The sequence below is a fragment of the Podarcis pityusensis genome (assembly GCF_964106645.2).
Source record: "Podarcis pityusensis genome assembly, chromosome: 15".
Taxonomy (NCBI): domain Eukaryota; kingdom Metazoa; phylum Chordata; class Lepidosauria; order Squamata; family Lacertidae; genus Podarcis; species Podarcis pityusensis.
Window position 1 is genome coordinate 11,885,299 of NC_138040.1, and position 24,579 is coordinate 11,909,877.

The window sequence follows — 24,579 nt, forward strand, 5'->3', positions numbered from 1 at the left end:
GTTGCTAACTGGGAAGACATAGCTGCTTACGGAGGATACACCACGAGCCTATGGGGAACCTCCAGCCCACAAAGGGAGCTACAGTTTCCAGAATGGTTCAACAATCAATCCCTCTTCATGGGGAACTTTGAGACTTCTAAGCTCTGGGAGGGGAAAAGAGCTCTCCTGACAAATCTCAGCAACTTAAACAAACTACAATTCGCAGGATTGTGTGTTGGGGGGTGGGGGAAGCCTTGACTGTTCAAAGCAGCACCACAGCACTTTAAATGCATGGCGTGAAGGGTAGTCTTGGTTTGGGCGGCCATTTTGTAGACTAGGAAGGAGGAGCAGAAAAGGACCGCTTTCAGAGGCGAGTCACACCAAAGCCGTTTAAAATGGCACCGGTGAAGCTACCAAGTCCCAGTCCGCAGACACCGCTGAGGGCGTTCTGGCAAATGCAAAACTGCCGGCTGAAAGGGGAAAGTAAACACGAAGAAACAGAGCATACGAGCTTCTATCCCGTTTCTTTGAAAACTAATAAAATTAAAAATATATTTAAAAAAAGAAAAGATATTTTTTTAAAAAAAGGAGATAAACATGCTTTTTCAGCGAAAGAACAGAAATTAGCTTTCCGTAATGCCGCTGAACGAAAACTAATGTCAATTTCTGCATGACATGGTTGCTGAGCATTTATGGCAGATCGAGCGCTTCTGCTTCGCATCCCATGTTTCATTCTACCTTGCATTCTGTGGATCTATAATTTCATTAAAATGTTGCTTTCGGTGGGAGTGGGGGAAACAAGAGGCGAAAAAAGAAACAGAACATACGCCCTTTCCATTTAAGTTCCTTCCTAAGGGAGGCGGATTTGGGGTGATATTTTGGAACTACAACACACACACTGGAAAAAATGCATTTGTTTCGCTATAATTGTGCTTAAAAAAAAAAAATCAGAGGAAAGGCTGAATTAACTAGACAGGATGGGCAGTTCAGTATCTATTTCTGCCTTCAGTTAGCTGACCCACCCTGATACAGGTGGGCCGTTGTTTCTCTCAAATATGTCCCAGTTCTTTTTTGGTATGTGGTTGGATTCTTCGCGCTCTCTCTCTCTCTCTCTCAATTAAGTGAAGAGGGAAAAAGCAGTTCATCCTCTCTGGGCTCCATAGCTTCCTTCACGCACTGCTACCCATGAGTGTCCTGCTCAGTTATTCCGACTCGGGAGAAGCCATTCAACCGACAACTTGGCTCTCTGACAGGAAATGTGAGGTGCTGCTGATTTTCTTGATTTGAAGAAATAAAATAAAATAAAACCAACACAGGGGATAAGCAGGACGCACAAATTTGATTTATTTTCAAATACAAAACCTGGGTGTTGTAGGAGATTAATATCATTAAACGTGCTGTGGTATTTTGAAAGTTCTTCCGCAATGTCAGAATAAGGAGATTAACTGAGGGAAACCGAAAGCCCTCAAATGGGCTTTGGATTTCAAGATATCCTCCTCACAACCAGAGACGCGGGAGAAATTTGGTTCAGTTTGGATTTACTTGCTTAAAATTCACACTTCCTGGAAAAATAACGAGACACAACCATCGTTCGAAGTGTGCGTTTCTCAGAGGTTAGGGCTGCAGTTCCCTAGCCAAATGAAAATGGATGTTTTTGTAGAAATAACTTGTGAAATGCATTGTGCTAGGGGAGAGTGCTTGCAAAAATGTGGAAATCGGGCAAAATTTGCATTCCCTATCAGAGGCAGCAATGTTTCTGAATATCAGTTGCTGGAAAACTCAGGAGGGGAGAGGCCTTATGCCCAGGTCCTGCTTGCAGGGCAGGGTAATGCAAAAATTGATCTACAATAAACTTTTGTTTTCAGAATGAAACCAGTTTCTCAAGAAGAGCTTTTCGGGGTCAGAAGATATGCAACTGATCTAGGTTGTGCGCGGTGTCCGTAGAAAAAACAAGTACTCGGTCTCCACTGATTCTAGAACAAAATGTTGTGTGTACACAGGCTACCAAGGGAGCTTCATGGCTGAGCCGGGATTTGAACCTTTGTCTCCCAGGTCCTGGCCCAACACTCTAACCATCATGCTACCCTGGTACATCATGCTACACTTCCACCCCAAGTACTTCCAGTTTAAAAGGGATCAACGTTAGCTAGCCTGGGAAGAGACTCTCTGCTTGGGGCACGGTTTCCCAAACTTGGGTCTCCAGCTGTTTTTGGACTACAGGTCCCATCATCCCTGATCACTGGTCCTGCTAGCTGGGGACGATGGGTTTTGTAGTCCAAAAACATCTGGTAGTCACTATCCTCCATTAATTTGTCTAATTCTCACTGCCCTGGGTTACTCAGACCATGCCAATGCCCCCCTCTTTTATTTCTCAGCAGTTTCCATTTGGCTCCATTTTGACTGGCCCTCACCACCCAAGTCTGGCATCAGAAGGAGAGATGCCCCAGTTTTCCAGTCAAGTTAAGCAGGGAGAATAGGCTGCATGCCGCAGCGTTTAGGTTGTGTTGTGCCACACATGAGATTATGCTGTTTGCTGATTCTTCTATTCCCCCCCATGAAAGTTCATGCGGCAACAACAAAAATTCCTGCATTCAGCAACCCCGGGGTTCCCAAGGTCTTAAAAAAAATTAAAGAAGAACGAAGTCCACTAATTACCTTTAAGGAACAAGAAAGAAGCATGCAAATTAATATCTTTAGCCAGAAACACCGGCCTGTACAGGACAGATAAGGCAGCTGAAAAATTTGAGTACTTGAGAATCACATGTGAAGGGCTTGCACACCCCCCCCCCCAATGTTAAGATCTCCCCCTCCCCCATTTAACAGTAATATGGGCTTCCATGTCTCTCACTCATGGCAAGGAGCATACACGCCAACTTCTGGGGCCGAGGCAATTTTGGGGACCCCAATGTTTTTTTTTGAGGGGGTTGTACCCCCTCAATATTCAGAGGGCATTTGGCTCCACCCCCTGGCTCCTTGTGATGTCGCATGTGTGACGTCAGGCTGTAGCATTGGGCCCCCTCAAACAACTTGTGAAGATGACGCTTCTGGCAAGGAGGCAGTTGAGCGGGTCCCGGAAGCCTGAAGCCATCAGCTTGAACTGCAGAACTAGGCTAGAGGCTGCAGTTATATAGGGCCAGGAGGGATCTTATTGGCTCCTCAGGTCACCTGAGCTGCTGGGCCTGAAAGCTGCAGTGCCTTTTCTGGCCACACGGAGAGGTGGCACTGTAGTAGCAAAATAGTGCAGGGGCAGGAAACCATCAAATGATGTCACACATTTGGCCCCTGGGGTCCCTGTCGCCTTTGCCCCTAGTTTGAGCTTCTCCCATCCCAACACACCTCTTCCTTCGTTGCAAAACTCCACAGGAATAGCTATTCAAAGGCCCCAAACCTTCAACTTCAAATTTTTAGAAGCCATAATCATGCTCACATTTCTAAGCCCCAGCCTTGACCGCAGCTGAAAACAGAACTATAGATGGAAATGGAGAATGAAGACAAATTTGCAGAGGAGGCGAGCAATTACCTTGAACTGTTTATACACCATTCTTTCCCTCACTTGGTTTTGTTTTTAGGTTTTGTCTTGTTTATGCTATGTTTGATTTGCTCCTTTCTATCCTTTTATAGAGAGGATTCAGTCAACCCCTAGTAGCGCATATTTAGAAATCTACGGGGCAGAGAAATTTGTCGCCTTCTAGCCGTTCTGGGGCTCCAGCTCTCGTCAGCTCCGGCCGGTATGGCCAAGGGTCAGGGATGATGGGAACTGGAGTCCACTAACCCACGGAGAGCAACCAATCCCTTTCCATTTGCTCCAGCCATGGGGTGCCTTGCTGAGAACTATTCTGCCTTTAATAGGGCATCACAATCAGGAACAGCCTGAGACACTGGTCTGAGGCAAAGAATAAACTGACACCCCCCCACACGCACACTTGAAGGCAACTGACAATTAAATTTTAGTTCAGCACTGCTGATGGGGCCACAGAGAAGGCCAAGTGGGTGCCAGTCCATTAGGAAAACTGAAGCACCAAGCTCAGCCTAATCCTTCGCTAGTCCTCACCTGCCTGCCTCCTTGCTTAACAAGCACAGCAGGGGGGGGGGCATTGACTGTTGACACCCTCTTTCTCCTCCTCTCCAGCCTTAGTGTTGCCCACATGGAGAAGGATGAGGACAAAACCAGGCCTAGCTGCCCCTGCCTATTGTTTGCCTCTGGCTTCACCCCCAGTTGGCCTCCCTGCCTTCTGACTTATCAGTCGCAATAAGCCCCGGCCACCACGGGCAGCACACAGATCTCTCCCCCAGGGCCACCCCCCAAGGGTGGATCAACTATGAAACTCATGAAGCTTAAGCTTCAGGGCCCCCAGAAGCAACTTTAGTCCACACTGCTTTAGAAAAAATGGGTCTAGTAGACCCGATTTCATCATTCTGTGGCACATCATGCTTGTATAGAACATTTCCCTAATTTCCATCCCCCTGCATAACTCCAAAACTATAGGTAAAGGTAAAGGGACCCCTGACCATTAGGTCCAGTTGTGGCTGACTCTGGGGTTGCGGCGCTCATCTCGCTTTATTGGCCGAGGGAGCCGGCGTACAGCTTCCGGGTCATGTGGCCAGCATGACTAAGCCTCTTCTGGCGAACCAGAGCAGCGCACGGAAACGCCGTTTACCTTCCCGCCGGAGCGGTCCCTATTTATCTACTTGCACTTTGACGTGCTTTCGAACTGCTAGGTTGGCAGGAGCTCGAAAACTATAAGGCATAGGGAATTTTCGCTCACTTTATTGACTTTGGCATGTGTGGTAATGCAGGACAGCAATTTTAATCAAAATCTGAAATGCAGTCGTTAAAAAAATGCAGCCATCTGTTGTGGAGCAACCCCACTGAAGATGATAACAGTGGTTACCCAGACCTCATTGTTGTTTGTGAAGGGGCCCCCATAACAGTTCAAGCTTCAGCCCCGCCCCCAAATGTAGATCCAGTACTGCCACCACTCTTTGCATCTGCCGCCCGAGGCAAGTGCCTTACTCTGCCTAATAGTAGAGCCGGCGCTGCTGACAAAGAAAGGTGCCAACAGTCAACCTGGTTGGGCAGCGGTGCTCCCTAACCCCGAAAAGGCAGGGCAGATGGGCTGTGGTTTCTCAGCACAGAGGTAAAATGGTATCCCGTCTGCCCTGTGGCTTCCAGGCAACCCAGAGAAATTGAACCATGGGTTATTCCAATGGAAAGGGGAACCAAGTCACACCACCAGCTTCCTAAAACCAGATCAAAAAACCACACCAGTGGCTTGGGAAAGCATTGTTGCTTTGATGTTGCTCTCGTGTAAAAATCCAGACCTTTCCCCCCAAAATGCACATTTGAACATGCACCGGCAGAGCAAAGCAGGAGAGAGCTGAAATGTCACCATTCTCCGCTCCACGCAGGGAATGCGTGAGTATCGGTTAAAATGCAGGCGCAGAGCTGAAAACCATTCCTGCCTTTTACTTCTTTCCTGTGCCAAGGTTAATTCAAACATCCCTGAAAACATCTGAAGACGCACAGCAAAGTGAGGCTGGCAGTAGCCTCTGCCGATCCTCATTCTTTAAGAGTCAGAGAGACATTTGTCAAATTATATTGGAATTCAAGAAGGGGGGGGGAGTGCACTTGCAGAGGGAAGTTGCTCAAGGAATGCTAAAATAACCAGCCTTGGTTTACAGTCCTTGCTCATCGCTGGGCCTTGTGTTTCTGCATTCGGCCCCATCTGGGCTCTTGGGCTTTATGCAAACCTCTCTCTTCAGGGTCACCACCAACAACATATGAACATAAGATGAGGCTGCTGGATGAAGCCAATGGCTCATGTAGTCTAGCATCCTGTTCCCACAGTGGCCAACTTTAGCCTATCCAAGTTTATGCCATAGTGTGTTAAGTCTAATGGTTGCTTTTGCTCAGACAGCAAAATATACCAAAAGCCACAAATTGGTGCAAACCAAGGTTTAGTGTTACATCCAAACCAAGAAGCTCTGGTTTGGGGACAACCTGCTGAGGATACTCAGGATATGGGATGAGGATGCACAAATCGATGATTCACGTGCACATTTTTACCACATTGTGGTTTGGGAACCAGACTCATTTAGTGAAAACCATGGTTTGGTGCGAAACCTGAACCAACTGCAAACACCATCTTCCTTGCTCTACAGGAACAAACTACTAATTTTGGTACTCTGGGGTGGGAGAGCAGAGGGAGGACAGAGATACAGTCAGGTTCTAGGTTTTATATGAATAATATCCACCGTGCAACAAGGAACGGAATTAGTTAATAAGGTCCCTGATGCACACACGCCTTCGCTGCGCTGGATGCAACCAAGAGATGCGGCTTCTTTCTAGTCGGGCTTGGAAAAAGCCAAGGCCGTCTGTCTGCAATATGTGCCGCGTGCAGCAGCTTCACCAAACGCTGCCTTTACAAAAGAGCACCATCTGGCCACGTGTTTTGCGAGCCAGGATTGGCTGGCAGAAGATTCAGAGAGCTTTGCAGCCAGGGTGGGAAACCCATTTGGCTCCAGATCTACTTTGGAAGGTGGGCGGGACAACAGACCAGTCGATCACGTGGCGCCATCACAATGTGCCGTGATTGGCAGGTGGGACTCAGGGACGCAAGAGAATAGGGCCGCCAATGAGGCTACTTTCTCTTCTCCCCGAAGCTAGGAAGCAGGAGAGAAAGAGGCCTGCGTTTTGCAAGTGTTTAGGGGAGGACAGGCTTACCACTCAACTGGAACTGAACTCTCTAAGCCCCAGAAGAAAAAACAAAATGGCACAGAGATTCTACCTGAGCTAGAGCAGCCAGCACCCCTCCAGATGTTGGACTACAACTCCCACCAGCTCCATCCAGTGGGGAACATCTGGAGGGCATGTAGTTGGCAATGGCTGATCTACAATCTCAGGGCTTGGCCTTGGCATTCTGAACTCCTTCTCCTTCTCTCCCTCCATGCAGTAACTCTCAGCTCAGCTCAGACTGGCTCCCAACACAGTGCAGCTTGGAACTGCTGCTACTACATTACTTTTGTTTTGTTTTGTCCTCTATTTAACACTGTAGAGCAGTGTTCTTCCATCTTGGATCTCCAGTTGTTGCTGGACGATGACTCCCATAATCCCTGGCTATACCAAACGTTAAGAACATAAGCAGAGCTTGCTGGATCAAGCCAATAGCCCTTCCAGGCAGGACCCTGTTATCATAGAGACCAATCATATGCCTGCAGAAAGCCTCCAAACAGGATATACTGTACCCTCCTGCAGTTTCCAGCAGCTGGTATTCAGAAGCATTCCTGCTTCTAACATTGGAAGCAGAGAATAGCAATCATGGCTAGTAGCCATTGACAGGCTTATCCATGAATTGGCCCAACCCTCTTTTGAAGCCCTCCAAGTTGCTGGCTATCACTGCCTCATGTGGACTTGAGTTCCATAGTTTAACTAGGCACTGTGTGAAGAAGGGCTTTCTTTTATCTCTCCTGAACCTTTAACATTCAGCTTCATTTGAAGTCTACAAGTTCTGGTGTTAGGAGACAGAGAGAAGAAGGTTTTTCAGTCTACTTTCTTCACGTCATGCATAATTTTGTAAGCTTCTACTGTGTCATCTGTTGCCTTTTCTCTAAATTCAAAATTCCCAAATGCTGGAACCGTTTGATGTACAGCATCAAAACTGTCTTGTTTTGTGACCCCTCTTAGAACCTTCCTGTGATGGGCTAAATATTCCGAAACCCTCTCAAAGCATCCACCCCTAATTTTATAATCTGGTTGGGGATTATTGGGGTTGCAGTCCTACAGTGTTGGAGAACCCAAGATTGAATCATTCATTTATTAAATTTATTAGCCACTCTTTTTTCTGTGGCAACTCAAAGCGGCTTACAAAAAAAAACCACAACACCCACATACATTAAAACTAGGGGGGAAATGCCTTAAAGCATCCCACCCATTCTAATACGCCACAGATAGTTAAAAGTCAAAGACCTGGTTAAAAAAGGAATGTTCTTGCCTGGCACCTGAAGATATGTAATGATGGTGCTCTCCCTGGGGAGAGGATTCCCACCAACGGGAAACCACCAGTGAAAAGCCATCAGGATGATCTGCTTATGGTAATACAGTGGTACCTCGGGTTAAATACTTAATTCGTTCTGGAGGTCCGTTCTTAACCTGAAATTGTTCTTAACCTAAAGCACCACTTTAGCTAATGGGGCCTCCCGCTGCCGCCGCGCCGCCAGAGCACGATTTCTGTTCTCATCCTGAAGCAAAGTTCTTAACCCGAGGTACTATTTCTGGGTTAGCGGAGTCTGTAACCTGAAGTGTATGTAACCTGAAGCGTATGTAACCCGAGGTACCACTGTAAAGTGATGGCGATTATTATGACCGTCATCTGTTTCCTAAGGCTCAGCATTGCCTTAGGCTCAGTTCAGTTCCCCAAAGCTACACAAAACAGGAGACGTTGTCTGCTTTACCTGGGATACTGAGATGCTCTTTGCCAATGGGGAAAAAAAAGATGCTACAAGCATCTATGTCATTCCTCACACCCATCACCTGCTTTGCTCTGCTTTGCTTGGACGCTGAAGGCCAAGCTGCAGCTGAGCTGAGTCAAAGCAGGGCACAAGGATGTAAAAACAGGCGTTTGCCAGCCAGCTGCGATTTAAAACCAAGCCAGCGCTCACTCGCAAGGGCACTGTGACCTTGGATTAAGAAGCCACACAGAAGAGGAGGGAAAACACGCTCAACAGTTCTCTTACCTGTCTGCAGCAAGCCGGCTCCGCTGTCCTTGACTCCGAAATGTTGCTGAATGTCTAGCAAAACACCTGCAGGGCAGAGAATAACATCGGATGAATTAAGTTGGATTCTGAATACCTGTGAAAAGCAGCAATCCTCAAGGCATGTTCAAGAAAACCTGCTGTCCCCATTTACTAAAGACAGGCCTGGTTATTATTTTTTTGGAAGGAGGTGGCATCATCAAATATCAGCTTCCCAAATCCAAATGTTAGCACTGTGGTTTTTGAAAAGTAAAATTATAAATCAACACAGTAAGCTGCAGCTAAGCAGTCATTTCCTCAGACTAGATAAGGGAAGGAGGGAGGGAGATGGGACTGCAGGACCTCTTCATTCACTTTGCTGGAAGATCAGGAATAAATACTGTATTTTACGGCGTATAAGACAACTGGGCATATAAGACGACCCCCCCAACTTTTCCAGTTAAAATATAGAGTTTGGGATATACTCGCCGTATACGACTACCCCTCTTCCAATGCACACCAAATAAAAATTTAAAAAACCAGTCTCCAGTCCGGCTCAGAAATCCGCTCCACTTCCCAGTGGCTGGGGGCTTCTGGAGCCAATTTTCAAGCATATTTCTGCTTCATCTAGAGAGCTTGGTGTCCTCTGATTCAATTTGCTGTCGTTTTATCCTTTGGTGGGGAGACGACCTCCGACTTTTGAGAAGATTTTCCTGGGTTAAAAAGTAGTCTTATATGCCAGAAAATACAGTATTTCCATTCCAGCTAGTTAGTAGGAGAGACAGTGTGGTGTAATGGTTAGAGTGTCAGACTAGGACCTGGGAGACCAGGGTTCAAATCCCCCCACTTGGCCATGAAGCTCACTGGGTGGTCTTGGACCAGTCACTGCCTCTCAGACTAACCTACCTCAAAGGGTTGTTGTGTGGATAAAATGGGAGGGAATGTAAACCATTTCCAGCCTAGCGAAGAGGCAAGACACCTACCAAAGGACAAACGGCCACAAAGTATACAAGGTCTAGCTTTCCCGCAGCACATTTTCAATTACATTAATCAGATTAACCAACATAAGTGTCAGTTGATTAATCGGTCGGGGCCCAACAAAGTTGATTGACAAGTTCCGAAAGGGCAAAAAGGAGGAACTTATTTCACAAGAAATCCAAGGCTCTTTTATCAGAAGTACCTACTAACACCTAGGCTTAGCTGCCAGCTTCAACATCTTTTTTATTCTTAGTGCTCTCAGATTTCGGGTCGTTCCCCCCCCCCAAAAAAAATGTCCTTTGCTACTGCTTTTAGAAAACGAGCTTTAGTTGCACTTTTACTATTAAATGGTTTTATCGTTGTGCCGTTGGCTATGCCGCTCTGCAAACTTTTAGCAGGAGAGCAGGATATTATGCTGATTCTTTATTGCTGTTGACGGGAGTTGTAGCCCCAAACATCTGGAGAGCACCAGGTTGGCAAAGTCTGGCTTTAGGCATGCTTTTTTTAAAATAAAGAAGAGAAAGAAGAAGAAGAAGAAAAACCTTACTCCTCCATGCAATGCTTAAATCAGCCTTTGCTACCACAGGAGGGATCCGCACCACATTGTCCCAATTCCAGCATGAATACTCGGGAAAGTAATCTCCCGGGTCAGCCAAGATCTGCTGTGCTAATTGGAGCCAATTTCCTATTTCACACACAAGCCCATGTGGGACGTCCACTGGGCCCTGAGAGTGTTTTTCTACAGTTTCGGAAGAATTAAATTGGAGAGGCAGCCGGGGAGACCACATTGATGATGCAAGGGGCACCCGAGGGAAGGAGAGCCTCCTTACTTCCATGCATGACTTTCTGCCCTGAGACCTCCTTTGGGGGGAGTTGCTGCAATTGCCAGGTTTCCTCGACTGCATTTCAACAGACCCTTTTCTCCCTTCGTCTTCTCCAAACTCTCTCTCGCCCCTTAAATGCCCGCAAGTCCTTTTTTCAAGGAGGTGCACTGACAAACTGCCACATATCCCAGGGTGGTGAGGGGTCTGTAAACCGAGTCCCCACAAGGAACAATTAGGTACTTAGAAAACTGCTTTATCCCACATCTGGCCTTTGGTCCCATCTAGTTCAATATTGTCAACACTGACAGGCAGAGACTCTGTGGGGTTTCAGGCAGATGTCTCTCTCCCAGCCCTGCCTGGAGGGGAGGAGGAGGAGGAGGAGAAGAAGAAGAAGAAGAAGAGTATTAGTTTGGATTTGATATCCCGCTTTATCACTACCCTAAGGAATCTCAAAGTGGCTAACATTCTCCTTTCCCTTCCTCCCCCACAACAAACACTCTGTGAGGTGAGTGGGGCTGAGAGACTTCAGAAAAGTGTGACTAGCCCAAGGTCACCCAGCAGCTGCATGTGGAGGAGTGGAGACTCGAACCCGGTTCACCAGGTTATGAGACTACCGCTCTTAACCACTACACCACACTGGCCCAGTGAGAGATCACTGGGCATTGAACCAGCGGCCTTCTGTATCCCAAGCAGCTGCTCCACTAGGGTCTATGGACGCCTCAGAGAAGCAGCTCTAGCCTGGGAACAGTGTGCTGGGCCTTGGGGTTAAGGACAGGTTACGGAGAGACATGGTAGCAGTCTTCAAATATCTGAAGGGCTGCTGTCATGGACTGGCTGGACGTAGAGAATTGGTGGGAGGAACCAGCCGGGGAACCCCCAAGGGAAGAAGGCCCGGAGCCCCGGGATTGGTGGTGGGGCGGCAATGAGAGGGAGAAGACTAGGAAGAAGTGCTGGAAGATGAAGAGGCAACAGGGTTTAGTGAGTGGGGAGAGTCTGTGGCAGAGAGCAGTTCAGAAGCAGAAGTGGAAGCAGGAGAGGAGGGAGACCAAGAGGCAGAGAGGAATCAGGCTGGTGAAAAAGCCAGAGTATCTCCCCCTCCTGCTACGACAAGCTCCCCTCCCTGCTGGTCTCCCAGAACCAGAAGAGGTATGAAGAGGGAGGCGCAGAGACAGGCATGCCAGCAGTCTCAGATTGCTTAGGAAGGAACCGGTAGAAGAGGAGGTTTAGGCAGCTGTGGGAAGATGGGGACCTTCAGTCCCCACAACTGTTTCATAGGGACAAGATCTATTGGGAAGAGTTGCTGTACTCATTAGGCCTGGCACTACTCAGCAGCCCTAATTTCTTCTACTAAGGAGTTAACTTGATTATTGCTGACCCTTTCCTGACACCCGCTCCTGCCAGGTGATTCTGGAGAACGACAGGTTAAGGAAAGGCATGCTAGCAGCCTTTAAATATCTGAAGGGCTGCCGTGAGGGAGATGAAGAGACTCGTTCTCCATCGTACCAGAGGACTGTAATCAGTGATTGGAAATGAGAGAGAAATCAATTCTGGCTAAGCATTAAGAGACACTTCTCAACAGTGAGAGCAGCTTTACAGTGGGCTCTCTTTCACTGGAGACATTTAACAGAGGCTGGATTGACATCTGTTAAGGATGCTGTGGTTGCATCCTGCATTGCACAGGAGTGAGACTAGAAGACCTCTGAGGTCCCTCCAACTCCATGGGCTGTATCCTATTCACATAGCTGTCAAGCGTCCCTTATTTGGAGGGATAGTCCCTTATCCCAGCGCCATGTCCCGCTGCTGTCCCTTATTGATGATGTTCCTTAAATTTCCTGGGTTTCAAAGGAAGCAGCTCCTCTCCCTCCCTCGTTGCTGGCCAGGGAGGAGGGAGGCTCCAACTGTGTTGCTTGGCTGCCCGGCCCGCCCCCCTCCGGCCTCCTCTCACCAGCCTCGGCCCCCGGGAACCCCTCCCCGCTGGGACTGGTGGGAGCCTCGGGCCCTTCCGCCACCATAGTCCTCGCGGCCGCCAAACTGAGCATCTCTGCCTGGGGCCTCCCCTCTGTCCATCACCGCCGCTCCCGCTAGGCTGTACTGCGCTATGCCGCCAAAGGACCCGAATGAGATGGACAGCCTGGCACGGTCGATGAATTGATGAGGAGCCTTGAGAGGAGAGAGAGAGCAACCACAGAGAAAGCAGTTCCGAGAGAGGAGGAGGCGGAGACGCGGGCAGGTGTTCCAAGGGCTACAAGGGAAGGACCGCAAGCGCTTCTCCCATAGATCTGTAGTGGTAGACTAGCATAGATGGTCTGATCTGCGGGTTTACTTCGGGCGCTATCTCCCCCCCCTTCCTCCCGCCCCGCCTGATGGAATTGAGAGCTGCAGATGAAGCACGAGAGAAAAGATACAGAACTGCAACAGCATCGTTGTAGCTTGGACTTTGTTTTGCGAGAAAAGTGGTTGCTGCTTGTAGTTATTTAATTGCAGTGTTTCATCGGCTGGTGTCTTGAGCAGCAACCTCTGGAAACGAAGGGCTAAAAACCGGCGCTGCTCTCCAAAATTATCTGGTCCCTTTTAACTGGTTGACTAAAATCCCTTATTTTGGCTGCTGGTCCCTTATTTTCAAATCTGTAAGTTGACAGCTATGCCTATTCAGAGCAGGCCCGCTGAAATTAAAGAGGGCATTCATTTCGGCAGGTGTGCTCTGAGTAGGACTAAGTTGCATACAACCCAACTATTTTACTCGGGCAATTTTTTACCACGGCAGCACCAGAGGATGGGCTGTGGCCCTGAGAGCAGAGTCACCAAGACTAGCAGCGAAAGGGTTGGAAGGTGCTTTTAAGCAGCTGGAAATGGAGCATCCCGTGTCTCCTTGCTGGAGCGAAAGAAAGAAGGAGCACCTGATGCAGCCGAGGATAAGCGAAGTAGTCGCCAGTGGCAGACAAAAGTTTGTGCTAATCAGAACATTCATCAACGTGTCTCCGGAGAAGCGGCAGAGTGACAGCGAGTGAGCAGCCAACACCCTTCCATGAGAAATGGCGGAGATTTGGCAATTGCCACGCAGGAGAGAGAGAAACTTACGACACGCTCAAGCTGACTAATCACCACCTTCGTGGGCCTATATCATTATGCACACCTCTAGTGCTTGCTGCAAAATAACACCTCCCAGGATCTGTGGCTCCGGCTCTGCATTAAGCAAGCCACCCACCTGAGCCATCAGCATTGCACCTGGGTGATTTAAGCCGCGGCAGCATTGAACAATGCCGAACGAGACAAAAGGAAGATGCAGCCAGCCAATGTACCAAGAGCCTTGACCGAGAGAGACGGAGCCAGAGAGAACCCATAATACAGAAAAACGATGATGGGGACATAATGCTTCGTGTATAATTAGCTGGTTTCCATTTAGCGACGGCTGTGGCTGCAGGCTGCATGCACCAGGTTCACCAGTGCCCAACAGAAGCCTTGAAGTCCCCTCTGCAAAAAGGCTTAGGAGAGATGCAATTACCCACAGACAGAGATGCTGTCAGAAGGTGATAGTAGCAGGTCCCGCCCCAGACAAAACAAGCCGATTAGCACTTATCGGACTAATGCACAGTTACAGGGAACCGGGCAGAGGGCCTTCTCAGTAGCGGCGCCCGCCCCGTGGAACGCCCTCCCACCAGATGTCAAGGAGATATATAACTGCACAACTTTTAGAAGACACATGAAGGCAGCCCTGTATTAGGAACTTTTAACGTTTGCTGTTTTATTAGGTTTTTACATCTGTCTGAAGCCGCTCAAAGTGGCCGTGGCAACCCAGCCAGATGGACTGGGTACAAATAATAAAACTATTGCTATTATTATTATTCAATCGGAACCTAGGACCTCTCTACTGGGTTTCTCACGCCTCCAAATGTTTCTCAGGTTCAGAGACAAATGCGGAGATGGGACTAAGTGATGGGTGAGGGCCGTGCTTTTCCGTTGCAACAAGATGCAATAAAAGGAATCCCTTAAAGAGTAACACATTTATGTATCATGGCAGAAGCCAGTTGCCTGGGGCTGATGGAAGTTTGTGGTCCAGCACTGATTTAGGGGAGGTTGGCAGGAGTTTTTCTTTTTTAATGCCAGTCTATTTAAGCTGGCACAAATAATCTATTTGTTCTTTTATTGCTACAGTGGTACCTCAGGTTAAGTACTTAATTCGTTCCAGAGGACCGTTCTTAACCTGAAACTGTTCTTAACCTGAAGCACCACTTTAGCTAATGGGGCCTCCTGCTGCCGCCGCGCCGACGGAGCACGGTTTCTGTTTTCATCCTGAAGCTAAGTTCTTAACCTGAAGTACTATTTCTGGGTTAGCAGAGTCTATAACCTGAAGCGTATGTAACCTGAAGCGTATGTAACCTGAGGTACCACTGTATTTATATCCCACTTTGCTTCTTTCCTGGATTCTAATGCAAGTCTCCCCTTCAGGCATTGACCAGGATCAGGCCGGCTGAGCATCAGCAAGGGAGTGGTCCTATGGTGCTGTCAGATCATCCTGGGACCTATGTTTATATGAACTAGGGACTGCTGCTCCTGCTCATTCCATTCGCCAGCTCCACCTACTGCTTTGCCATTCCGCTTTCCCTCCTCCCTTTCCACCTCACCCACCCTCTCGCCTACCCCCTCACAGGTTGCCCAAACTTAACCTCCCCACCACAGGTCCCTCTTCCCCTCACAACTCACTGCAAGCCCCTCCTCCAGTGGGAGGCACTTCAGAGCGCAGTTTGGCAAACTGCCCTCTGAAGCGTCCTCTCCCTGCCATTAAACTGCTCGCCTGAGCCAACTGCACCTCCCAAATGCTCCTTACTTGCTCACCTGCCTGCCTGCCCGCTGGTCTGTCACCCCACTGGAGTTGGCACGGCCACCTGTTGGCCATGCAGCATGATGACAGCCTTACAGTTTTATTATATGGTAAGAAATGGGGAGGTGTGAGGTTAAGAGGAGTATAAGATGCGGGAATTACAGACTGTGACAATTTCATAAAAGACAGGCTAGATGCAAAGCCCTCACAGCGGCCAATTAACAAAGCCGTGATGATGTTAATACAAACATCATGGCGTTTGTGAGATAATTAACAGTGACACGTATCAGAAGCAGGCAAATCTGCCCAACCCAGCCCCCGAGTGGCACAACCTGGAAGGCTGCTGATTAGCAGAAAGCAAGCTCTCTGTTTTTAAGAAGTTAGGGCAACATTCCTTATCGTTCAAAAGCAGCCAAGCACAAGACATAACTAACAGTTTATACGGTTCTTCTGAGAATAGGTCAAATTACTGGAATCCAGAGTCACCATAGACAGCAACGGCCACGACTTATGTTCACTTTCAAGGTAAACCTAGAATTCATTGATAGGGATGGGGTTTCTGTATAGCCATCAGCTGAGATGGTGAAAGGGAACTTCCATCTCCAGACTCAGTATTTTAGTTCTGCAGTTCAGGACTGAGCGCCCACTGGCTACATAACCAAGACAATGCCATCCACTCAAAAAGGAGGAGAGATCATCAGAACAACATGAAGAGCCTCCCTGATCACACCATCTAGTCCAGCGTACTGTTCTAACAATGATCAACCAGATGACCAGCACTCTCCCCTCCTGCTGTTTCCAGCAATGTGAAGAAGCATACTGCCTTGACAGTGGAGGGAGATCATAGCCACTAGTTAGTAGCAGGCTCAGGGAAAAGAAAAGACTTAGAATCATAAAATTGTAGATTTGGAAGGGACCCCAGGGGTCATCCAGTCCAACCCCTGCAACGCAGGAATCTGAGATTGAAGCCATTGGAGAACTAGAAAAATTAACAGGAAGGATTCGAAACCTGCGGGATCAGAGATTCTTAGAGGACTGGAGTAAATATATGAACTATTTGAAAAGTAATTGTGATGAACAGATTACGCTAGTAGGACTGCAAGAAGTTTTGTAAAGTGGATTATCTGAAATATTACAAGAAAGACTATGGAAAGAATTATTAGTTAAGGACAATTAAATGCAATATAGAAACTAAGAAATGCAGAATAAGTGATAAAAACGGAAAATTATCAGAGGTGTTGACGGAAGTCTAAAACATTGTATAAGATGAGAAGTTATGTTGTATGAATGTTGGAACTGATATGCTAAAAAATTAATTAAAATGTATATTAAAAAAAGAGATTGAAGCCATTGGGTTTGGGTCCTCCTCTCCAGAGCAGGAGAATACAATCTTGATTTGAACCCGCCTCTCCAACATACAACCCCAGCACCCTGATCTGCCGTGCCCCAGTGACTCCCAGAAAACACCACCCGCTCCCAGGATCGTTCAGCAGAGTTAGCTACACATCCGAACTCTCAGATGCTTTGCAAGGGATACCTCTTCTGGAAACCTTCCCAGTCTCAGAAGGAGACCAAGAGTTTCGCCGGGCGCCATGTTGGCCGCCCTTCCCAAAACTATCCCTTTTCGCCCAATCAGCTTCTCCTTCCCTTTGTTATCATCCCTGTGGGAAGAAGAATCTCTGCACTATTCCTTCCTCCCTCAAGGGGTTCTGGCTCACCTCCAGAACACGCAACAGGTAATTATAAACATCAGAGGGGGAGAAGGCCATGCAATTAGCTCAGGGGAAGAGAGATAGAGGAGAAAACAGCTCCGGAAAATAAAGTTTAAAATTCCTTTCGCCGTGGAGGTGGCTGAACCAAGATTTCTCAGGAACCGATGACAGGATAGCGCAAGTGTCCTGCACGGCAAACCCAAAGAGCCTTTTAATGCAATCCATTTTTTGTGTGCCACAAATGCATTTACTTCACATTCCCTCGAGGTCTGGCTTCTCCTGTGGGTTTGTGGCAAGAGGGGCGTGGGGTCTCCTATTTTTAGAGTTCTCCAAGCAAAACATTTTTCTACTTGGGGAAAACGCCCCAAGGGTGAAGGTGTGTAATACAGTGTCTTGCTGTTGCAAGTGTCACCGCTGAGAAATGTGAGTGAGTAAGTGGTATGTAAATGCCTTGAATAAATGATATACTTCCCGGTAACACAATGTGCAGGGCAAAAAAAAAGGGATCAGCTCACTCTGCCTCCTTATTGTAATATGGGTTCACTCATCTCAAATAATACTTTCACTATAGGAGAACTTCTGGAAACAATTCCAGAAGTGGAAGATTGTCGGAAGAGGCTTTATACCAAGTTCAGACCATTGGGTCATCCAGATCAATATTGGCAGAGATTCTCCAGGGTTTCAGACAGAGCAGTCTCTCCTAGAGCTACAGTGCTACCTCAGGTTAAGTACTTAATTCGCTCTGGAGGTCCGTTCTTAACCTGAAACTGTTCTTAACCTGAGATACCACTTTAGCTAATGGGGCCTCCTGCTGCCGCCGCACGATTTCTGTTCTCATCCTGAAGCAAAGTTCTTAACCTGAGGTACTATTTCTGGGTTAGCAGAGTCTGTAACCTGAAGTGTCTGTAACCTGAAGCGTATGTAACCTGAGGTACCACTGTATCTGGAAATCTGAAGGATCGAACTGTGGTCCTTTCGCATGCTGTCAGGTACACAACAATCAGCTGCAGTCGTCTTTTATGCAATGGAGCTATGCCAGCATTGGATTTCGGGGACAGCCTGCCAAGGAGATCAATAGTCTTTGGATCCTCTTCCCTATCGCTAAGGCCCCATTTGCACCATATCTTTAAAGCATTGCTATACCACTTTTTTTTTTGTAGTTTCTCTGAACCATGCTAATTCTTTTTTAAAAAAAAAATATTAAATTTGTTGTTTTCAATGCAAAATTACAACAAAAATTACAAACATAAAATCCCAAACAAACAAACAAAAACAAAGCAAAACAAACAGAAACCGAAAAAAGAAACACACCTACAAAGAAAACCATGCCATCATAATAATCTATTAGGTCCAGTCATGGCCGACTCTGGGGTTGCGGCGCTCATCTCGCTTTACTGGCCAAGGCAGCCGGTGTACAGCTTCCGGGTCATGTGGCCAGCATGACTAAGCCGCTTCTGGCGAAACACAGCAGCACACGGAAACACTGTTTACCTTCCCGCCGGAGCGGTACCTATTTATCTACTTGCACTTTGACGTGCTTTCGAACTGCAAGGTGGGCAGGAGCAGGGACCGAGCAATGGGAGCTCACCCCGTCGCGGGGATTCGAACTGCCAACCTTCTGATCGGCAAGTCCTAGGCTCAGTAGGTTAACCCATCTTTAGGTACATATACACATATTGACTTCCTTCCTCTGTTTTGAGACCTCAAAATTTTTAATCTTTCTGAATTATTGTGTCTAATCTACATTATCTCTATCTTTATACCTTTTGCACCATTTTTCAATTTCTTTAACCCTGCAAAGCTTCATTCATTACATACCAATATACTTTTTTCATATATTCTTTAACACAATCCCATTCTTTTGCTAATTTTTGGTCCATACTCTAACATATGTACTGTTTCAAAGGCGTGAAGGGGGGATCGGGACCCTGAGTACGTGGATGGTGAGGGGTTGGGCTGGCTAGAATGACCTTAGGACCCCTCACATATCCTTTTAAAACATGGGAGGGGTCTGAGCGTCCTACTGCACCACCATTCAAGGGATGTTCACACGGTACATAATTCAGCGAGCGCACGAGCTGTACACCAGTATTCACAAATCATGGAGCCGCACAACCATTCAGCAGCTCACACGTACCGTTCAACCCACACGTGATCTGCGCACCGGTAGGTACGACAACTGGGTTGTACAAGTGAACAAGCGTGCCCTCTTTCACACCAACACAAGTGCGCGTGTAGAGCTGGCTTGTCCCGGTGTTGAGCGCAATGTGCGAACAACTTCACAAGGAGCTAGAGATGAATTCCGATCGAAACTTTCCCCCAGGAAGCCTGACACAATATTGGGTTTGCGTCAACCCTTATGGAATGATCCCATTGCAGACGGGGAAACGTGTGTGGCTCTATCTAGAGACATCTCGCCCACAAGAGTGTGGAATGCTAACCTGGATCGCGCAAACATCTGGCAGCGAAGCTACACCCTAATCAAGCCTTTGATCTTGCTAATTAAAAGAAACCACACAAAGCCAACCCTGTTCTCATCGGTGGATTGCCTGGGAAGCAGAAGTTCCTGACGGGTCGAAAGGAGGGCAAGAAACCGCACAGGCAAGGGATGGCAGAGAAATTCAATTCAGTTTCCCTTTTTAAAGGCCGGCCTACTGAAACAACCTGCAAACTGAAACACAGCAACCCATGGGAATTTGCATTTATCTGAACTCTGCAATACCACCTGCCAGCCAAACAACGTTTGCAAATATTAAGGGAAACTCTGCATGAAAGCAAAGATGTTACTGAAAATAGCATACAAAGCCACCTCTATATGAGGGGAAACCGCTTGCAAAAAAACCAACCCAGTACATTAGGCAAAAATGTGTTCACTGGGAGAAATTTGCACTAAAATGCTGGTGAATTTTCATGACACTTAAAAATTATAATAATCCAAAACAATGAACTGCAAATTGCTGCAGAAATGTGGAGACCTAAATTTAAAATTGGAAAAATGAGAGAAGAGGAAAAACAAAACTGGCAGATCCATCCTTACTCACAGGAAACAAAGCAAGGAGCAGGGTGTTTGGGGAGAATATTATGTGGAAATTGATGTCCTTCCTGAAGGCTTAAAAGGGGAAAGTCTGAACGCTTGAGAATTTTTTTTTTTTTTTTCGCAAGTAAATTTTTATTCAGAATTTGTACAAAAAAAAAAAAAAAAAAGAACTAACAGATACAAAAATAAACATTTTAACATAAATTATTCATCCTATTTTCATACTATACAAAAAGAAAACATACAATCATACAAAAAATAATAATATAACCATTAGGCTCTCCTTAGCCTTTGACTTCCCTTCACCCTTTTGGTAAGTATCAAATAAATCTCGGATTGCGTAGTTAGTTTATTAAAGTTTATAGTTATTAGCTGATAAAGTTTTTCTAATACCGCCAGTTCCTCCTATATATCCGTTCCAATATATTTCCAAAATTTACTCCAATTTTTTTGAAATTTCTGGTCGTCTTGGTCTCGTATTCTGCCTGTTAATCTATCTAGCTCGGCATAGTTGATCATTTTGACCTGCCAGTCACTTATGTTAGGAATAGTTTCTATTTTCCAGTTTTGTGCCAGCATAATTCTTGCGGCTGTGGTGGCATAGAGAAATATTTTTTTATCTTCATTTTTTATTTCCTTACCCATTATTCCCAGCAAAAAGGCCTCAGGTCTCTTGGGAAAAGTATATTTAAAAACTTTTTTAAGTTCATTATAAATTGCTTCCCAAAAAACCTTCACCTTGTTGCATTGCCACCACATATGGTAGAGGTCTCCCTCCATTTCACCACATTTCCAGCATGTCTTATTTTCTGATCTATAGATTTTAGCCAATTTTGCCGGCGTAAGATACCATCTATAGAGCATTTTCCAGACATTTTCTCTCAAACTCGTACAGGCCGTAAATTTAATATCTCTATTCCACAATTTCAACCACTTTTCAAACTCGATGTTATAACCGAAGTCAATTGCCCATTTAATCATTGCCTCTTTGACTTCCTCGTCTTTTGTATGCCATTCCAGTAATATGTCATATAATTTAGACAATATTTTGTTTTTACCTTCTATTATTTCTATATTAAATTTTGATTTCTTGTCCTCAAAGCCCATTTTTCTTTTATCTTGTTTTAACATATCATTCACCTGATGATATTGTAGCCAACCGGTGAATTGATCCTTTATTTCCTCATACGGTTTAAGTTTAAGCCCTTGTTCTGATTTTCTTACCAAATCTTCGTAGGTGGCTGTCTTCCCTTCCATGTTGTTTTTTTTTATTGTTAAGACCTCTACTGGTGAAATCCACCATGGTGTTTTTCTTTCGAGAAGGTTCTTATTTCTTTCCCAGACCTGATATATTGGTCCCCTGAAAATGTGGTTTAAGAAAGCCCTGTGGACTTTCACCTTCTCGTACCAGAGATATGCGTGCCACCCATACCGATTATTGAAACCTTCTAAATCCAGTAGGTCTCTGTTCTCCAATTTTATCCAATCTTTTAGCCAAAGTAGGCACGCTGCTTCATAATATAGGCTCAGATCTGGGAGAGCAAAACCTCCTCTTTCCTTTTTATCAGTTAGTATTTTCAGTTTAATCCTTGGTCTTTTCCCCTGCCAGATGAATTTCATCAGGGTTCTCTGCCATTCTTTACATTGTTTTAAACCTTTAATAACTGGAAGAGTTTGAAATAAAAACAACATCCTCGGCAAAACGTTCATTTTAACCACTGCTATCTTCCCTAAAAAGGAAAATTTCATCCTCCCCCATATTTCCAGATCTTTCTTTATTTTTTTCCATGTAACTTCATAATTATCTTTATATAGGTTTATGTTTTTTGCCGTGATCCACACTCCCAAATATTTCACTTTTTTCACCACCTTGATTTCCACTTTTTGTTCTAGATCTTTCGTTTCTTCCTTAGTTAGATTTTTAACCAGCATTTTAGTTTTATTCTTGTTTACCTTAAAACCTGCCACCTCTCCAAATTCCTCAATTTTTTGTAATGCTTCTTTTACACTATCTTGTGGATCTTCCAAAGTCAGAACAATATCGTCGGCAAAGGCTTTAATTTTGAATTCCTTCTTTCCTACTCTAATTCCTTTCACTTCTGTTGCCTCCCTCAGTCTCTTATTAAGTACTTCCAAAATTACAATAAATAATAAGGGGGACAGGGGGCAACCTTGTCTGGTCCCTTTATAAATGTTAAAATATTCTGTTGTATTATTATTTATCACCAGCTTTGCTTTCTGTTCTTTGTATATTGCTTCTATGCCTCTTCTAAATTTTTCGCCAATTCCCATCCTTTCCAAAACCTTCTTTAGGAAGTTCCAGGAAACATTGTCAAATGCCTTTTCGGCGTCTATGAAAACCAGTGCGGCTTTTCTGTCTATTTTCATGTCCAGGTATTCAATAATGTCAATCAAATTCCTTACATTATCCCGTAATTGTCTCCCTGGGAGAAATCCTGTTTGATCACCATGAATTTTATTAATCAAGACCTTCTTTAATCTTTCCGCCATTATGTCTGCAAATAGCTTATAATCATTATTTAATAATGAGATTGGCCTATAGTTCTTTACTTCCATAGTGTCCACCTCTTTTTTAGGGATCAATGTAACATAGGCTTCCTTCCAGGTATTAGGTATCTTTCCTTCTCTCAATATATTGTTCATAACCTCTCCCAGCACTGGTGATATTTGGTTAATTAATATTTTATAATATTTGGCCGGAAGGCCGTCCGGTCCCGGCGCCTTCTCAGCTTTCATCTTTTTAATAGCCTTTTTTATCTCTTCCTGTGTTATTTTCTCCTCTAGTGCTGCTCTTTCATCTTCTACAATTTGTTCCAGATGGTGTTTTTGCAGAAATTGATCTATTTCTTGTTCTGTTTCCTCTCCTCTTTTGTACAAATCCTTATAATATCTTTGGAATATTCTTTTTATTTCTTTTGGTTCTTCCATAATCATATCTCCTTCTTTTATTTTACTGATCGTACTCAACTTCTTCCTTTCTCTCAACTGCCACGCTAGATATTTCCCTATCTTATTTGCGGACTCAAAGTTCTTTTGATTCATCCTCTTAATTTTCCACTCTATCTCTTGGTTAATTATTGTAGCAAATTTAGCTTGTAGTATTTTTAAGTTCTGTTTTAAACTTTCTTCACTAGGGTTAACAGTTAATTTTCTTTCATTTTCCATAATCTGTGTTAAAATCTGCTCTTTCTTTTTTTCTTTTTCTTTTCTTAATTGGGTATTTTTCTGAATCAAAAAACCCCTCATGACCGCTTTTCCTGCGTCCCACACCATCTCTATGGAAGTTTCTCCATTTAAATTCCACCTAAAGTATTCTTCAATTGTTTCTATAGCCTTATTTACTATCCTTTGATCATTAAATAAATATTCATTCATTCTCCATCTGGCTGTTTTAACCTCTCTACCTTTTAACTCCATGGAAACCGCACTATGATCAGATAAAGTTCGGGGCCAAATTTCAGACTTAATTAAATTCTGTACCAATTCCCTCGAGACCCAAATACTGTCTATCCTCCCCCCGCTCTGATTCGGATTTGAAAAAAAAGTGAATTGTTTTGCAGTAGGGTTTTTAAACCTCCAGACATCCGTCAATCCCAAATTATTTACCATGTCGAAGAAAGATCGTGGTAGTTTACCTTCTTTCCCATCTTGTCTTTTTGTTAATCTATCCATATTCGGCGTCACCACCCCATTAAAATCTCCCATCAATATCATTTTCTGGTCCATCCATTCCATTAGTATATTATCTAATTCCAAAAAGAAAGCTGATTTTTTCTCATTCGGGGCGTATATTCCAACCACAACTATTTTTTCTCCATGAAACACCATCTGTACCACCACTATTCTCCCATGTTCATCTTTGTACAGTAATTGCGGGTCATATTTTTCCTTTATATAAATTACTACCCCTCTTTTCTTAACCTTGTCGGAGGTCTCAAAGTCCAATCCCAATCTCTTATTACTTAATACTCTCTTGTGTTTTCCTATAACATGCGTTTCTTGAAGACAAATTAAATCCCAATTCTTTTTCAACAATACATGTGCAATCTGATTCCTCTTATTTTTATTATTCAAACCGTTCACATTCCAGCTTATTGTTTTTAAAGCCATCTATTAAACTATTCTAGCTAATTTAACTAGATTAAATAGAGACTACTGTTCCTTGCTTTCCTCCTCTTGTTCTTCTCCTTCTCCTGTTAAGCTCTCCTCTTTTTCTTCTTCTTCACTCCCTTCACCCTCCTCGTCTCTCTGTCGTTCCTCCCTTTCCACCTCCCCTTCAACTTTTCCCAGGTCCTTCTCGTATCTCCTCGCAAATTTTTGGAGTTCAATACTGGTGCTTAATTTAAACCTTTTTTCCTTAAAGTAGAATGAAACGCCTTCGGGAAACTCCCATCTATACAATATCCCATTCTTCTTCAATTGGTTTGTTAATTTTTTGTATGGCTCTCTCCTTCGAAGAAATCTCGAAGGAATTTCTCT

The 24,579-nt window shown here is 45.1% G+C and overlaps 1 protein-coding gene across 2 annotated transcripts in view; it reads right to left on the minus strand.

Annotated features, from left to right (window-relative positions):
• SPNS2 (SPNS lysolipid transporter 2, sphingosine-1-phosphate) overlaps window positions 1-24,579 on the minus strand; it is a gene marked incomplete at its 5' end in the record, with an annotated part of 99,064 nt that overhangs the window by 46,536 nt on the left and 27,949 nt on the right. For both annotated transcript variants that reach the window (XM_080983038.1, XM_080983037.1), the window contains one exon: window positions 8,713-8,778. In XM_080983038.1, the coding sequence (XP_080839164.1) occupies window positions 8,713-8,778 (66 nt within the window). The remainder of the gene's footprint in view (window positions 1-8,712; window positions 8,779-24,579) is intronic.